The following is an 18,368-nucleotide window of genomic DNA, read 5'->3' as shown; positions in this document are numbered from 1 at the left end:
AGGTGGTTTCCTTCACAAGCCACACATTAAAAAGAAAGAATGCAACATGTGGGGCGTCCCACACATAGTGAGCTATGTGGGCCCCATTCCCCACCTAATGGGCTCAAATGTGGTTGGCCCAAGTTACCAATGGGCCCCCACACCCCAAAAAGAATTTTGGATAAATAAAAAAATTTAGAAAACCAATAAATATTTTTCTCTCTCTTTGAAATAAATAAATCTAGAAAATTAATTTTTTCTTATTTAAAAATCCTTTTTCACTAAACTAAAATATCCAGAGAGATCTAAAAATTTTATTTTAATTATCTAAAATATAATTAAAATATAATTAAGAAGATTTAATGGGAATTAGATGTAAAGAGTTAGGAATGTCACAAATATACTGAGGACTCCATCCCTTCTGGGAACCGCATTGCATTGTCATCCTCTCAAACTAATCCAACAGTTCCCATGACCCACAGCCCTTCGCAGGGGTTCATGCTTGGACTATCAAAGTCAGCCAATTAATGAAAGAGACACGATCCTAGCTCATGGATTATAGGTTCCTCTCTGAGGACAAGTCCTTATCCCATTCTAGTACAATACCTCATGGGTCCTTCCAACACAGTCCAGTGTTGCAAGGAGATCTCTTTGGCACATATACACGACACACCCTCACCCAAAAGGCTGCTTCCGAGATGACTATCTAGTGTACATGTCGTGCGATGGTATTGATGAGGATTTGACCCTTGTCCTCGCTAGCGAACCATCGTGCACTGGGGTCACACCCAAACCCCTCGCCAACCACCTTGAGCACAACTCCGACCTCATCAAGGTATGACCCCATATCGAAACCTTTATTGGTTGTGCACAAATGCCTAGGGCTACGGGTTTTTAGACATCAGTCTGAGCTATAGCCTGTTAAAACTCAGGTGAGTCACGACATTAGCGATGCCTCACAGTCCACCTTGGACCATGCCACACAGTCCATCTGGACCACGCTCCCATTGGAGCTATCACGTCACTATAGTCATAGTTTTACATGCTCTCATAAGGCCTTTTAATGGCCACATAACCCCAACAATGTCTGGATGATTGGACAAGGGCGATGCTCTCAAATGCCTAGGGCTACGGGTTTTTAGACATCAGTCTGAGCTATAGCCTGTTAAAACTCAGGTGAGTCACGACATTAGCGATGCCTCACAGTCCACCTTGGACCATGCCACACAGTCCATCTGGACCACGCTCCCATTGGAGCTATCACGTCACTATAGTCATAGTTTTACATGCTCTCATAAGGCCTTTTAATGGCCACATAACCCCAACAATGTCTGGATGATTGGACAAGGGCGATGTGATTTATATGTATGATGATATGAGCTTGATAATTAGCCCTAGATGGGAAGGTTAGGGCCAAGATAGGGCATTGGTCTAAATTCTTGACTCTTAGAACTTTCTCATAACATATGCATAAATAGTAGGAAAGTGACTCTTCCAATGATCCACTGAGAAGAGGTATGCACATGTGTCAAGAGTGGAACCCCCGCATTTTGCGTGTGCATGTCCTCTACGTGGTGCACCTGAAATCCACTAGTACTTGAGAATTCTAGGTCACTTATTGGTTTGACTTTGATAAGCTATATCATGAGCCTCTGATTATACATTACAGGTTTTGAGTTTGTTGGGTCATACCGATAAGGTAGACTTGGATTCCTTGTCTAGCCCAGTGGAGTACTCGGATTCCTAATTCAACTCCATAAGATCCTATTTTCCCCTGAAAATATTTTTAGACAGTGTTAAAATGATTTATTTTGATAGAAAATGATTAAAATGATTTTTGTGGATTTTTGAGAATTTTTTCATATTTGTTTGAGCAAGGAAACATGTTTTTTCGGAATTATTTTGTTCAAAGATGATTAAGGGGGCCAAATGGCCAATGGGTGTCCACTTGGGGCCATGGGGGCCTTTATATCCGCCCCACATGGTGATGATGTGGGGGTGGTGTCATTCCCCATGGTGACCTTTTTGGTCATTATGTAATTTATTATGATGGGGGCATTTTGTAATATTGGATTTTGTGCAATTTTGGATATTGAGAAAATTAGTTTTGGCACATGTTAGATGTTCAAAGGAAGTGGTTTGTACATGTGTGTGAGCCTTTTTAGAAGGGGCATAAGGTTTGAAACTAGGATTGAAACCCTAATGGTATGCAATAATTGTGCAGTTCACCAACTAGTTTGTGTGGCATGATTTGATTAGCTCCACATGCTCTTATATAATAGAGGGAAGTTTCAAAATTGATTTTTGCTGGAATTTTTGTCAAATTACCTAGAGGGTATACCCTCCAACTTGGTTTTTAGTTTTATTAAATGAAAAGAGTATGGGTATTTTAATACAAGGGAAATTGGAGTGAATTATGGTTATTAAAAAAAGGAGGATAAATGTGTTTAAATCCATACCACACTTCAAGATGGCATCATGGTGGATGGTGGGCTAGGATCAAGCCTCTTTTTGTAGCTATGGATATTGAACTACAATGGCCAAGATTAAAGTACATCTAAAGCATCTCTACACTTGATACTATAAATACCCCTTTAATCTCTTATTACAATTCAATTGAAAGTTCCTCTTTCTCCCTCTCAGGGGCACGCCCCTCCTAGTGTTTTTTTATTCTCTCTCTTCCATATTAGAGTTTCAAGAGAGAGAAAAGACCTCATAAATGTGGCATGTCCTCATCCATCCTTTCCTCTCTCTCTCTCTTACATAGTGAGGTACACCCCTCATATCTCTCTTTTTCTCTCTCTACATCCTTGTTTTAGAGAGAGAAACTCCTCCCATGAGTTGCACACCCTATCTTTTGTATCTTCATCTTCTTCATGAAAGAAACAACTTTGTGAGAGAAAGTAAGAGAGATGTGAAGATCTAGTGAGAGAGTCCTCCATTGAAGCTCCATTGGAGCTTGATCTCAAGCCTAGATGAGACCCTAGCTCCATGGATGTTTAATTTCTTGAAGAGGTCATCATCAAGCCTTTTCTTGAAGCCTCTTGATGGCTGTAAATCTACAATTACTGCAAGGTGTGATGATCTAATTTCATTTCGATTCATGAGATTTTGAGCTTAAATAGCCCCTTGAGGTTGATGATTTAATTGCCAATTGATTGATCCAAGTTATGAGAGATTATTTTTAGTGTTTTCTTGAAATTTCATTAGATAATTTTTTCGTGCATATTTGATCTAAATCAGCCAATTGATTCAGTCTCTAATTGATCGATTTGGTAATATTTTGAAAGAAAAATTTAAGTCCTAATATTCATGCTCATGCTATTGAATTTATCACCAAATTGAGATTGATTTGTACCTTCTTTTCTCTCACTTTTTCCTCAATTTTGTATTCAATTTATTAAACCCTTTCTCATTTTAAAATGTGTCATGAAAGTATAGATGATATGATGCTTAAAAGACTTCCTGATGCAGGGAGAAAAAATACTTATAAGAAAAAATAAAACAATGGGTGAGAGATTATACCCTCTCTAAGGGTCTACAAGAGAATCCATCCCCAATGAGAGAATATGCCCATGCCCTCTCTCAGGGTCTGCAAGGGAATCCGCTCCAAAAACTGCAAGAGAATCACCCAAAAGCGATCTTTTCACGATATCAATTTACTCAATTCTCATTCTCGGATCATTCTTTGATCTCTTTACAATGAGGGACTTCCTTCCCTTAAATACAAAATAAAAAATAAAAGCCATAAAAGTCTCTCCCTATTTTTCCACATTTTTTTATTCCAAGCTCCCTATTTTTTCTGTCTTCATCTCGTTATTTTCTCTCTCTCTACGTTTTAAAAGATATGCTTCCAAAAGATAACCCATCTCTATGCCTAACTTATCTTTGTTAAGCTCATGCCATCCCTATTTTTCATAGTTAAATCCATCTTTATCTAAATCTCCTATAAATCTCTAAGTAAATCTCCCAAATCCATCAAAATAGGAGACCTAAATTCTTTGCCCAATATTAAAATCAACCATATCCCCAAAACAAGTTACACACAAAATCTTACTAAAACTCACACCCCACTAAAACTCACACCCCACTTTATCTATGTACACTTCCTAAAAAATCTCAAAATATAATAAAATTAAAATTTTGAATTTTTCCCTAAATTTTATCTACATCATTCTCCCTGGGTTGGAAGAAGCTCGACCTCGAGCTTGAAGTGAATCACCATCTAATAATTGGTGATGTAATGCCACCATGCGCCTCGACACCTTTTCTTCAATTTCTTCATTAAGCCGATTCATCGAATGCTTCGTGCTTATCTTGTAGTAGAACATAGTGATTTCGTGCTCAATTTTGATTTCTCCTTCAGACTCACTTGGTTGGATTTCGAATACTGCATCACACATATCTTCTTCTTCATATTCAATTTTCAAAATTTCTTATTTTTCTTTACAATTGATATTCAAAATTTCTTGCATATCGGCGTCGCCTTTTGTATCAAGATTTACCTCCTCATATTTTTCTTCCTCTTGTTTCGATTGTAATTTATGAAAGAAATCTCGTAGACGTTGTTCTACTACTTTGGTACTGCACTCTACAAGGTCTTCTTTGAGTCTCTCACATCTTTGATCCAATCGTTGCAACCACTGATTGATGTCATGAACTTCGTTTCAAACAACTTCCATGATTAGATCACGGATTTCAAGGCTCCCCATATCAGCACGGATCTGGGCATGGATCTTAGGGCTGTGATATCAATTGATGCAGGGAGAAAAAAAATACTTATAAGAAAAAATAAAATAATGGGGGAGAGATTATACCCTATCTCAAGGTTTGCAAGAGAATCCACCCCCAATGAGAGATTATATCTTCTCTTAGGGTCTGCAAGGGAATCCACCCCAAAAACTGCAAGGGAATCCACCCAAAAGTGGTCTTTTCACAAGATCAATTTACTCAATTCTTATTCTCTAATCTCTTTACAATGAGGGACTTCCTTCCCTTAAATACAAAATAACAAATAAAATCCATAAAAGTCTTGCCCTATTTTTCCATTTTTTTATTCCAAGCTCCCTATTTTTTCTCTCTTCATCTCCCTATTTTCTCTCTCTCTCTCTCTCTCTCTATGTCTTAAAGATACGCATCCAAAAGATAACCCACCTCTATCCTTATCTTTTCTCTGTTAAGCTCACGCCATCCCTATTTTTCATATTTAAATCCATCTCTATCTAAATCTCCTATAAATCTGTATGTAAATCTCCCAAATCCGTCAAAATAGGAGACCTAAATCCTTTGCCCAATATTAAAATCAACCATATCCCCAAAACTAGTCACGCACAAAATCCTACTAAAACTCATGCCCCATTTTATCTGGGCACTTCCTAAAAAATCTCAAAAAATAGTAAAATTACAATTTTGAATTGGCCTACGTGATTATGCCATTGGAAGTCCTCCCATGTTACATAGCTAAGACCCCAAGGCCATATAGCAGGTAAAATGAGCTCTATGATCAGCTTCCCATGTTCAAATTCTATGCACACACAATACTTGTATTTGGTGGAGAAAAGAGTTTGAATTTAAAGTGTATGATGTAATTCCAAGGTTATGCGTAATTTGGCAATGTATTTGTATATTGTTGTATTTTTTGAGATCATGTGTACGATCAATTTCTTAATCAATCTACTTGATGTATATTGTGTCATGGACTAAGGCAAGGAGCCAATTAGAGTCTTATTTTATTTTGAAGTGTATTTGAGGCCAAGTTTAGCGACTGGAATTGTATATGATATAAAATTTGATGTAATTGAGTTATGTTGTATTGAAATGAAGCGAAATTTTATGTTGTCAATTGAACTTGGTATCTATAAACCTTCATTTTTTTCCCCAAAAAATGGGCGAAATGGGTTTGGGGGGACATTCGAAACCCCAAAAACCAAATCCGTGTTGTCTAGATAAAGAAAAACTCCCTAAAAACCTCGATTTTGCGATTTATTAAAAGATCGTCAATGTATTTGTTATTTGCTTTTGCCTGTTGACTTTTGATGCATGGCTGAGTAGCCCCTTTGTGACTTTGTGTATGTATTATTTCTAGTGTTCTACAATGACATTTGGGATTTCAAGCAATTTGGTGTCTTACAATCGCTTTGAGGCTTTGTATCTCTAAATTTGTTCTGCAATAATTGATTTTTCTTTATCATGAGGGGGTTTGGGGCTCTAGAATTGCCTTAAAAGTCCTTAGGGCCTAAAACCCTGCCTAAGAACTCCCTAGTCCATATTGTTTTTTTTTTTTTGAGGAGAGGGGCGTGGGGGGTCCTTAATCGGCATGCAGTGGCCAAGCCACCAAAACGCCTAGGCGCCGGCCTGCGCTTTTTTCAACACTGAATGAAAGTTATGAAGTAAACCCTCCAATGTTATTTGTAATCTTTTGACCCCCTGAATAATTGTGTAAGGCGTTTGACCCTTTAAATGATGTTCTCCCCAACATAAACCACACTGCCCAAGAATGATCCAGAACACCAGAATATCTTAGTGTGTTGCGTTACAAATGTATAGGCCTACCTGCATAGAGCTGCAAATGAGCATTTTCATTTGTTGTATTTGGTAAAATCTAAATCTGTGAACTGATGGAGTAATCATTACATTGTTGAATATACACGCAAGTTGTTGAAGAGTATTTGTTGTTTGAAGTTGGCAATATAACATGGATTTGTATTCATGGTATATGCCTTAGGTTAGTTGTCCCTTGATTCACCTTTTGATGTGGATTGATTCTATTGGCTAGGCTCATGTGAAGTTTATTGAATGACGCATTTTGATTGGCTCATCCATGAGATATTATCCTAATTGGAATTGTTTTTCCAAATTACTATAAGGGCATGCCCCCCTACCCTTATGATGTTTATTTTCGTAAAGTTTTATGGACAATTATGGTATAATTAAAGGGCATATGAAGAAACTTTCTATGGGACAAGGACAATTTTGTAAAATGGCTAATCTAGGGTTTTGTAGAGTGATAATGGTGTGCAAATCACATCCATTGATATTGATGGCTAGGCATAGATGTGTGGTTAGGATCATAGCCTTCTCATATGCCATAGATAAATAGCATCAAGGGCTAGGATTTACTCACTCACAATGTCACACCCCAACAAGTCTATATAAACCCTTGTCTGCACACTTGTGAGCCATTGTAGAGAGAGAGCAATAAAGAGAGAATTGTCTTCCATGCCCCTCATTTTCCAGCATTCACTTTCTCCCTTGAGCCTCTTCCCTTCTCCTTTGGTGAAGCTCCTTGATCATGGTGATGGTATATACAAAATCTCAAGGTGTCTAGTCCATATCTTCGTAGGTAACATCTCTACCATCTTCTTTCCATTTTTTAGCCTTTCCATTTTTGTTGATGTGCTGTAATTCTTTCATTACAGCAACATTTTTACCTCATTACCTTGAGTTTCATTGATCTTTTATTACTCTTTTGAACTTTTGAACTATGCATGTATACTGCATTTTGTAGTCTTTGAATTCCCACACTAGACACCATTTTCTTCAAGATTTGAGCACCTAATTTTCTTTGGGATTTTGCGCATACTTTTCATGAAACTCAATGACCATTTAGTGTCCTTTTGAGACTCATTTATTGGAGTGTGGACTTGGACAAAAGTGTTTGATAAATTGCCACACTATACATCATTATTTGGTCATAATCTTATGATCTATGTGAGCTGTATTAATTTAGCTTCACCAAACTATTTTGTGAATTAAAAGTTTCCCTCTCTCTTTCTCTCTCTCTCTCTCTCTCTCTCTCTCTCTCTCTTTTTGATCATGATCAAGTGGTAGATCAGTGACCATTAGCTTCCCATTTGTGTGAGTGAGAAAACCCTTTTGATTAGAGTCATCCGTGCTATCATTATGAGACAAAATTAAGTCCCCTAAAGGTCTTCCTATGTGACCCAGGCACAAAGGGTTCGATCATTGATTCCCATTGGTTGATCGTAATTTTATTTGCTGTAACTTAGAGTTATTTAATACGTTGAGCTATGAGGAATTGAGCATATCATATTTGGAACATGTTTATCTTTATGTCTTTCAGCCTATTCCTTAATGCCATGTTAAATCCTTGGCCATAGACTATGCAAATTGAATTCGAATATTGGCTACCATGATCAAGTCAATTAGGCATATGTAAGTTTGTGATTTGATGGAGAAGGACATTGGTCTTGAAGTGTTTGATATAATTCAAAAGTGATGAGAAATTTGAGAATGTAACATGTATAGTGTTGTAAACATGAGTAATTGAGTATAGTCTTCTATTTATTCAATCTTCTTATTGCATCTTAAATTTGGGCTTTAACAAGGGACCAATTAAGGTTGTATTTTGATTTTAAAATGAGTGTAAATCCAGGTTTGGCGAATGGAACTTATGTACTATTGTCAATTTGTATGAAAATTTTATGTATTTGGAGCTTCGTTGTTTTATAAAGATGATTTTTTTAAAACATGTCACTTGTACTTGGCTTAACACACTAACAAAAAGTATAGTTTAGTCGCCAAGGAGGTTGTGAAGTGCCTTTTTCCCATGGTACAATGTTTCGAAAGTCAGCCTCTGTGTAAGTGTTTCCCACTACTCAGATTCTCTTGAGAGCTTCGACAAGCTCATTTTCGTTGGCCTGATTGGAAACTCCAAAACCGATGCGTATGGAGGAGTAAAGATAACGTAAAGATAAAGGTGACACCATACATTGTAAAAATAATATAATGGAATCCGTGGATAATGTTCTTTGAAATCATGGCCCAACAATGAAGAATATCAACATTATCACATCAGTTCTGACTCCAAGCAAATTGGGAAGTACATTGTCCTTGCTATGGCTCGAGTCTATGCATTCTCTTAAAAGATCCAACACACTCTGTTAGGGACTGTGTAAGAATGATGAATGACATTTTCAGAAGCAACCCTGATATCACCAGGGAATACATGCAGAACTTTGTTAAAAGCTCTTGTGACTAGAAGCTAGGAATTGTGATGGGTTCTGATGAACCTCTCCATCCTTTTTCAGGAAATGCACTACTATGGTACTTTCTGGTTTGTCTTCAATGATTAAGTTTATGGTTGCTGTGAACCAAGATATGTTTCTTCCCCGTGTACTTCTCTCAGCATATTGTAGAAGCACGGTATTCAACATGCTGTATGTGATAGTCATAGGGCCGGCAATAGGCCGGGCCAGGGTTGGCCAGGGCCTATTCCAGCATCATAGAGCCTGGGCTTGGGCCTGCCTATAGGCAGTTTTCTGCCAGGTCCGGCCAGGCCAGATAAGAATCTAGTACTGGCACATTGGCCACATATAAGGACCTGGGTCCTATTTAATCTTGTCAAGACAGGCCACTCAGCCCGTTGTCAGCCTAGGTCATACTCAAACTACTATTATAGAGTAAAATATATGCATGGTACCAACGGGCTTCTTAGTTGTGGAATGCTACAATGGCTTATTTGTTACTAGTCAAAAAAATCATGTCATGTTCTATGATGCTTATTGCAACCATGGAAAATGAAACCATGAAATAAAGACCATTCCGTTCGTTTTGTGAAAAATGGAGTAGACCAAGTCTGTACTTGTGCTAATGATGAGAACCAGGAATGTATTGAATTTTCCAATGCCACACAGCCTTGAATAATTACTAGTCATGCTTGTGTGAATTTAGTATACATTACATAAATGAGCGGAATGTGGATGTTTGTCATGCAAAAAGTAGAAAGCTTCTCTCCCTCTGTTGGTGCTGATTTTGATCACTTTCATCAGATTCTGGATAAATCTGGCAAAGGATTTAAGATATTCTGTCAACTGACAACAAAATAATGAGAGAAACTGAAGAAACATTGAGGTCGTTGTGTTAGTAAGCAGTTAACGTGTTTTATGCGTCTTAAAGGTATAAGAAAACATTAAATGTATTAGAAAACGTTATTAGCAAAATGACAATGGAGTCATAAATGAGGTAGCCAAGCATCACATGTGATTAATGGCTCCAATTTTCAAACATTTTAAATGCAATGTTCACATTGTCATGGTGCAACAAGTTACAAGCCCCCAATTTCCAGTGAGATCTCTTTCGCTGAACAGGCACCAAGACTCTCAAAAGGCTGGATTCCCTTGGGTACGACATCTACATCCACCTTCGGTCGTGTCAATCTATTGTTGCTGATAATATTTATTTGGAGAAGATAAGACGCACATACGTTAGGTGGGTGACCTGATCTTGTTTTGATGGAAGGTTCAGCTTTTTATCTTGTACTTTAATTGGTGGCTGGTATCATGGAAATGCAAGAAACAAGTGGTATCAAGATCTCTCAATTGCACTGGCGCAAGAATCACTAAAACGTTTTTCAGAAGTTTTTAGTGCTCAATTTCTTGAACCTGTATAGTTTTCTTTATGGTGATTGGGATAATAGGGAATTAACCTTTAATGTTTTTTGTCTATATATATTTTTGAGTTTAAGTTGAGGAATTCGTCCAAGTCCCACTTGGCTTGAGCGACTGCTTAATACTAAAGGCAGTATACATCCCAGGGTTGAAAAATTTGAGTCCTATCAAGGATTTGCTGAGATTTTCATAGGTCTAACCTGATTCTTTTCCATGTCAAAAGAAAGAGTGAAATCTGAAGAACATATTAGCCTGGGCAGATAGTCAACTCCAGGCTTGGCAAGTCAACACAGCTCAAGATCAAGCTGAGTCCCAGAACAATCCAAGAATACCTTTGTAGTTTTAATGAAAAAACATATTGAACCACACCTTCACTTTGTGGGATGATGTGACAACATTAATAGCAATGATGCTACATGTTCTTTGTTAAGAATTACTTGTCTGTGTAATCATCAATGTGTAAGAAAAAGAATAATCACAGATATTTACTTGGGAGTTGAGAATTATTATCAGCATTTCATGAGCTTCAAGAAGAGTGGTGATATATTTAGCCTATATAAATTATTACGTGCCTATTCTTCAATCTTCTGTAATCAGAAGGGCATAGTCATCTTTTTGCAGGTACTTTAGTGGATATGGCTGACTCCACATTGGATCTAATTGTTGGTCAATACTCGATAGTAATTGTTTATATAAACCTTCTTTTCAAGTATGTTTAAAATTCTTGAAAGTTAACTTCATAATTGTTTGTTATTGAAGGAACGGGTAAATAATTGTTGTGACAAATTCATAGTTAGTTTTCCTCATCCCTGATGCCATTTGTTTCCTTCATTTCATAATTCATATACACTTTAGTTTGCCACCATCCATTTCTGTCTCTGTAATAACGTATGTTTCCTGGGTTTCAGGTCATGCCTCCATTATGGTGTAGATTGGACAGGCTCTGGTTTGGACATCCTGGCATATTGCCAGGAACAATGACAAGAACACCATTTGTTTGCCCCATGGACCATGTATTGGAGGTATTACTTTCCAAGGAGCTGGTCAATGGTGATCTGAAATCAACATTCATGTGATTCTCATGACACTTATTTTCACTTCACTGCTCACCTTTGAGTTATGAAATGAAAATTGGTAACCTAAGACAGCTACTCAACTATGCATGCTTCGCATGCCTAGACAATGGAAAACTGAAAATGTTGTCCTTTGTTTAGGATGGGTATTTTTCATCTCTCATTCCTCTTGTGCTTTAGAACCATCTTCAGGATTTTAAACTGTGTTTCTTTAAGATATCTAGTTATGTATTCAAAGTTATTATTTTTTTCTGGATTATATTAGCCCCATCCTTGTAATAAACTACAAGCACTAGAAACTTTGCTTGATTTTACAATCCTTTCCGGATGCATCTTGCTGTATCATGTCTTTCCTTGTTTCTCTGCATTAATTGTTCTTCTGATAAATGCATGCTAAATTTGTCAGAAGAGGTAATAGAAAGTAAGGGTCCCCAAAGGAAACAGAGATTACTCAGTCCATTTAAGCAGAAAGTCATATAGTTACTCTTCTTTGCCGAGTACTGGTGGTATCAATTTCTAATGCTCAAAAGGGTCTACCAACTCATGATCTAAACATCCCGTCTCTATGCAGGTTAATGTAATGTTACATGGACTACCAGAAGATGAATTTGGTCCGGTGATTGATTTCAGAGAGTACTCTTTCCTCGACAATCCCTTATTGCCCAAACAGGTACGAACCTAGACCCACCTGTATGCTAAATTAATGGAAACACATCGTTGGCTTGTAATCTGTGAGACAGAGAGAGAGAGAGAGAGAGAGAGAGAGGTGTCCATATATGGTTCCATATAGGTTTATCAATTTTAACTTAGTCATTTACACCATTAATGTTACCAGGTAAAAGAGTCGATGCTTGATGTTGAGCTCTGTGATGAGGGATCCTTCAACTGTCATGCCAATGAGAAGGAGCAACATGGTGTGCTCAGATTTCCTAAGCACAGCAATGAAGAGATGGTAATTATATTTTGAGAGTCCTTTTTCATTACAAGGAGAGAACTGATCTTTATTTATGGAACATGTTACATGGCCACGCATCTCTGGTTTTTGTGCACGTCCATACACCAAGGACGAGAAGCCTGACACTTTATAAACCTGGACGTGTTCTTAACATTTCTTCCTGAAAGCTCACCATAGAAGTACTTGATATCACAAAAAATTCCCACCTCCCCCTTCCTTTAAATAGCTTACAGATTTGTCATGTCCGAAAGACCAATTTTGATATTAGTATGTTTCTTGTGCTTGTATTCGTTCCAAACATCTGACATGCACTTTTGTGTCTATGTAACCTAGTTGTTGAACGAATTGAATAGTGGAAATTCTCCTATAGGAGATATCATAATCAATTTTCACATAAATAATGGACAAAATATCTGTTTGGAAAGTATGGAATGTCAAGCAATTTAAAAATGGGAAAAGTTTATATAGAGCCTAGGCTCTAAACAATCAAATTAGAGCCTACTTCTAAAATTTCACTAGAAGAGGTTGTTTTGATACCCAAATATCCTCAAATTGATCATCTCCACATCAATATGGATGTGACTTGATTAAAAAAATGGATTTCAAGTTTTGGAAATAGTGAATCTTGTAATGCATTTTTGGACCATCAATTTTTTAAGTTATTCAAGTTTTCATAGATCTGCTCGTTCTACACTATTTTTTAAGCTTTAAATTTTATAATTAACGATGAAAATATATTTTAAGGCTAGTCAAAGATTTCTTATATTGAAACCACATTTCTCGACACTATTTGAAGGTGGGTTCTAATTTGATTGTTTAGAACCTTGGCTCTATACAAACCACACCCTTTAAAAATATTGCACTTTAAGGTTAGTAAAATCAACTTTCTCCTAAACCATGTATGATCAGTAAGTTCAAATGGAACATAATGATCGATCGCTATGTCTTTACAGTTCAAAGCTGTATTCTCTTCCTACAAGCATGTAAAAGTAATACGGTTCTCTTCCATGCAAGATGCGTTTCAAGGCTTCAGTGACGAGGCATGTTCGCTCTTCCCTTTTGTTGTCGCTCAAGTTCTTCTAAATTGTTGGTTTCTACATTCTTTGTTATTGTTTTATTTCTTTTCCATTTCCTTTTTCTTTTGCTTTCTATTCATTTTTTTGGTGTGTGTTTTTGTGAGCCAGGGAAGAGAGGAGAAATTCAGGCATCGTGTGAAGCGCTATGTGGGGATCTGGTGCTGTGTTGATCAGAAACGGATCGGCCACATATACTATGACATGTACTGGGATGAAAAACCCAATTGGAAACCAGTTCTCCCTGAAACAGAACATGAGGACCATCCAAATTGGTAGAGCTATCAGGACAATTCTCTCTCTCTCTCTCTCTCTCTCTCTCTCTCTCCCATGCGCACCTGTCAAGAGCTATGTAACTTGGTCAAAGGGAGATAGATAGGGATACGCTGATCAGGTGTAGCCCCCATCTGAGATATAGTTGTGGATATATAGCTAATCTTGATCTCTCTCAATCTCACATCATTCTTCAGGTGATAGATAATTTTATATGCTTGAAGCTCTTATGGAATCGTGGCTCTTTTGACATACATATTGCCACCATATTGTCGTAAAAAATCCTTACTGTCTCACAACGCACGGGGTGAAAGTTAAGTCGATTAAAAAATTTATTAATCCATACGGCGTCCTTGGTTGTCAAACAGCACGTCATGTATTCTGCTTGCATGGTGGGTATTACCATCGCATCCTGTTTTTTTTTATTTCCAAGAAATTGTACCCCCTCCAAGCATGAATACATATCTAGATGTAGATTTCGTATCATCTGGATCCGTGAAATACCTTGCATTTGTATATCTGAATATCCAAGTAGTTAAAAGAAAAACTGTGGGACTATAGCAGCTTCTACTCAATTAGTTAAAAGAAAAACTGTGGGACTATAGCAGCTTCTACTCAATTATTGCGCATACAATATATGCATTCTTATGCTTCTATCATGAGCAAGTCTTATACAATAAGTAATTCAATGCCCGTTGGTTTCATAATACACAAAACCTTCCTGAACTACAAAGGTCCAATCAGACTAGTCATCTTGGTAGTAAATCCATACAAACAAAGTTATGTAATCAACACAATATGTATCAAGGAAGCCTAACAAGATGGCATTCCTACAACATTCTCTATAGTTCAAGATTTTAAGTAATCGAGGATTCTAAATAACTAAAAACATAGTTCAAGGCATATGGGTATTTAAAAACCAGGGCATGATAGTTTTTCTCCCAATTTTATAAATACTTTCAGGACAATTTTTTTCTCTTTAATCAAAAAGCTATTTGACCAGGTATATATGCATACATAAGCAATAGTTAGATAATTGTATGACGGTTTAGAATGATTTTCCATAAAGACTTAGTTGACCTTGTAAGATTGTGTGATTTTCTCAAAACCATATTCATAGACTTATGTTTTTCTCAAATCATCTAATTTAATTTTAAAATACATGTTTAGCCTTCATAAATCACTTTACCACATTCACCTTTAATTTTTTACCGAGTTGAAGTTTATGACCACAAAAACAAATCATAAAGACCATATTATAATTTTATCCAAAATAAAGCTTGACTAAAACATGATTATAAAAAGATTGACAAAATACTTCTTTTTGACAAATATGGAGATTTTATCAATAGATCATCCTCACATACAATATATTATATTGCTGGACATTGTTGGGAGGATTGTCACTAAGATCAAGTTCCATCAGAACACTCCTTTCGTGCTTATATAATTGAATGAGCCACACCCATCTCTCGTGTTTCATCCTTAGGCCTCAAAGCCCTCGAACAAATCATATATCCATGTGTATCACTACCTTAAGTAGTTCACACTCTAGCACAAGGATGCACTAAAGCACAGGGCATTCACAAATCCGTTCTTTCAAATTTGTTAGCACATATCACTTAATGTTCATATACTTCATACATTCATAAAACAATTAGCCAAAATATAACCAAAAAATTTTAAACATAAAGTAATAAGTTACTGGATCATTTTTCCCTATATGACCTTACAATGTAATGTGAGATATATTTCATACCTCAAAACCATGTAGTGTGGTAGCTGGGCTTTCTTGATTCATTGTTTTTACTTATTTGACAAGCTTTTGTGATATTAGAAGAGCACGTAACTGATGGAGAATATATTAGTCATCGGCTTCACATGTCACGAAGTGTCCATCTCTTCCGTACTTGGAGTCTCTCTTTCTCATACTGTGAAGAAATACTTTTCTTCATCCCATCATTTCAAATATCACAAATTTGATTCGTCCACTGATCTTTAGCGTTTCTTTGCTATCATCAAGTCTCTTTTATTCATTCATTTCGAAGAAACCAATATGTTTTTATATGTATTATGTTTCTTCTTCTTTCTGCTATTCCTAGATCGAACACTCTTCATATAGAGTGTCATGTCTTACCAACTTTGTATTACCTCTCTTTGAAGTTTTACTATAATGAACTATACTCATGACACACTATAAAAACTTTTTTAAATGAGCCCTAAAAAGGTCTCCATAATTAGGAATCTAAAGATGTGTCTTAACATGCCACATCTTTAATTTACTGCAGAAAAAACATTAGCATCCCATGATAAAAATATGATATCCCTCAACTCATAAAGAGTTTATCTCCTAATCCTTTTGAGTATTGAAACAGGCTAAAAAATATAAAATAGTGCTAAGTTTCATCCCTCTATCACACGATTTAGTGAGTCCACGTTTTAGTTACATTTACGTCACAATGCAATTTTCTCAGCAGAAAATCAAGTTGAGCACATCTCAATAAAAAAATTGTTTTTCTCAATCCTCAAAGACTTTCTTCCTAAAATCGTGTGTATTGAAAACTAGACTCAAAACCAAATCATATGAATCCCAAATAATACTTTTGAGAAATAAATAAGTAACATTCACGTTACAAAATAATCATACTGTAGAATTTTAGAATGAATACTATTTAGTAAAATTGTCTTTTCTCTCTACTCTCATGGAGTTTCCCTTTTAAACCAATTGTTTTTTAAAGTAGACACAGAAGGGTAATACATATGTTTTCACAAGCCTCATATCACTTTGTTAAGTAGGCTTTGATAAATATAGTTATTCATGTCTAAATGAAGAATTCACCAAATTGCAGAAAATTCTAGATGACCTCGCTTCAATCCAAAATTTTTATTCCTCTTTTCTCATATATAGTTCTTTTTCAAATAAATTTTATTAAAAACTAGACTCATAATAAAATTATAAAAACTTAGTGTGGACCATAAAACATTCTCTTAAGAATAAAAATAAAATCATGACTTTCAAGTCATTAAAATAGTTTCCATTGCAGAAATAGCATTTGCAAAAATAGACCATATCTTTCAAACCACATGTAATTTCTTGATGAAACTATTTTTGTTTGAAAGTAGATTTAATTTGATGAGTTACATTATAATTTTAGTTAGAAATAAAATCATGTGGTTAGTAGGAAAAATCACGGAACTCAATAGATAGTTCCTGGATTTTGCAGGGGAATTGATACCCTTCACTAATGAGTCCACAACTCTAAATTCCCTTAGGATCTCTTACTGAAAATTTGTAGGTTAATCCTACTCTAAAAAACACATAATATTACTGAAGTATGTAATAGAAAATGATTCTTTTCTTTTGGCAAATATCACTTACATGTAGTTTTATTTGCTTCAAAGAAAATAAAACTAACACATCCAAGATTTCAAAAAACTTTAATGCCACTAAACTAATATTCTTTGAACAAAGAAAATATTCACAATTATTATGCTTGGGAATATAAAGACAATATAATTAAATATAACAAGAAACAAAAAAAATAGTGACAACGATTATCTCAACTGGGCTTATTATACCCCACATTGAGTCACCACCATCCAATGGCGCGGGATCAACAATCAACATTTAATTTCAATTGGGAAAGCAAGTTTAGGCCAAACCCTCTAATGGCACAATGAACTCCCTTATCACAAATCTCAAACTCGTAGGTGAATCCCCTTAGCATCCTAGTTTTCTAGTCATCACCATTCGATGGCGTGGGATCAACGATCAACCTTCAATTTCAATAGGGAAAGCAAGTTTAGACCACACCTTCTAATGGCACAATGAACTCCCTTATCACAAATCTCAAACCCTTAGATGAATCCCTTAGCAACCTAGTTTAAAAGAGATACTTCTCTTTTCTACAACAACCCTATAGTTTAAAACGCCAATGAGAGATAAGAGATCATGAGAGAGTTGAGAAAACCACTATGAGAGAGACATCAAAGATGAGAGAGTGTGGCATGCTTCTTTTGTGAGATGTGAGAGAGAATTAGGTGTAAGAGATAAAGTATAGAGATTTGGGTAGAGATCAATTTTTTTTTATACTGCTTGAACAAAATTAAGATTTCTTAGTATTTTCTTTGACTTGCCTCTTCTTGTGAGATTGAATGTGAACAATTGATCTTAAGTGACTTGTGGGGTGGGAGATTTGAGTCTTCCGTTCCATAGATGGATCATCAACATCATGGAAGGTGCTAGAACTTTTATCCCTTATTCTTAAACCATCAATAGAAATTAAATTAAATAATTTCATTCATAATATTGTGCTTACCAAAATTATGCATAAGCCTTATCATGCTTTCTAAAAAATCCATTCAAAGCTTCCTCAAAGCAAAAGCTTTCCAAAACATCACAAATCTTTTTCTTCAAGCTAAAGCTTGATCCAACAAAATTGGAAAGTTCCTTAGAGTGGGGCGTGCCACCCTAGGTGGCACTCATGGGCCCAACCCACATTGCAATGGTGGGTTCATATGCTTATTCGGCCTCCCATGTAAAAATAAATTAATTAAAAATTATATAATTTTTGAAAATTCATAAAATCCAATATGAATAATTAAA

At 36.1% G+C, this 18,368-nt stretch overlaps 1 protein-coding gene across 2 annotated transcripts in view; it reads left to right on the top strand.

Moving 5' to 3' along the window:
* The window catches only part of XEG113 (xyloglucanase 113), a 50,969-nt gene extending 36,955 nt beyond the window's left edge, over positions 1-14,014 (top strand). For both annotated transcript variants that reach the window (XM_006878562.4, XM_011625631.3), the window contains exons 9-13: positions 11,297-11,410; positions 12,033-12,131; positions 12,297-12,413; positions 13,370-13,456; positions 13,601-14,014. In XM_006878562.4, coding sequence (XP_006878624.2) covers positions 11,297-11,410; positions 12,033-12,131; positions 12,297-12,413; positions 13,370-13,456; positions 13,601-13,768 — 585 coding nt within the window. In that variant the 3' untranslated portion in view covers positions 13,769-14,014. The remainder of the gene's footprint in view (positions 1-11,296; positions 11,411-12,032; positions 12,132-12,296; positions 12,414-13,369; positions 13,457-13,600) is intronic.
* The last annotated feature ends 4,354 nt before the right edge of the window (positions 14,015-18,368 follow it).

Source organism: Amborella trichopoda, chromosome 3 (genome assembly GCF_054954075.1).
Source record: "Amborella trichopoda isolate Santa Cruz 75 chromosome 3, AtrichopodaSantaCruz75HAP2 v2.0, whole genome shotgun sequence".
Lineage (NCBI taxonomy): Eukaryota > Viridiplantae > Streptophyta > Magnoliopsida > Amborellales > Amborellaceae > Amborella > Amborella trichopoda.
This window is presented reverse-complemented; position numbering and strand designations above follow the sequence as displayed.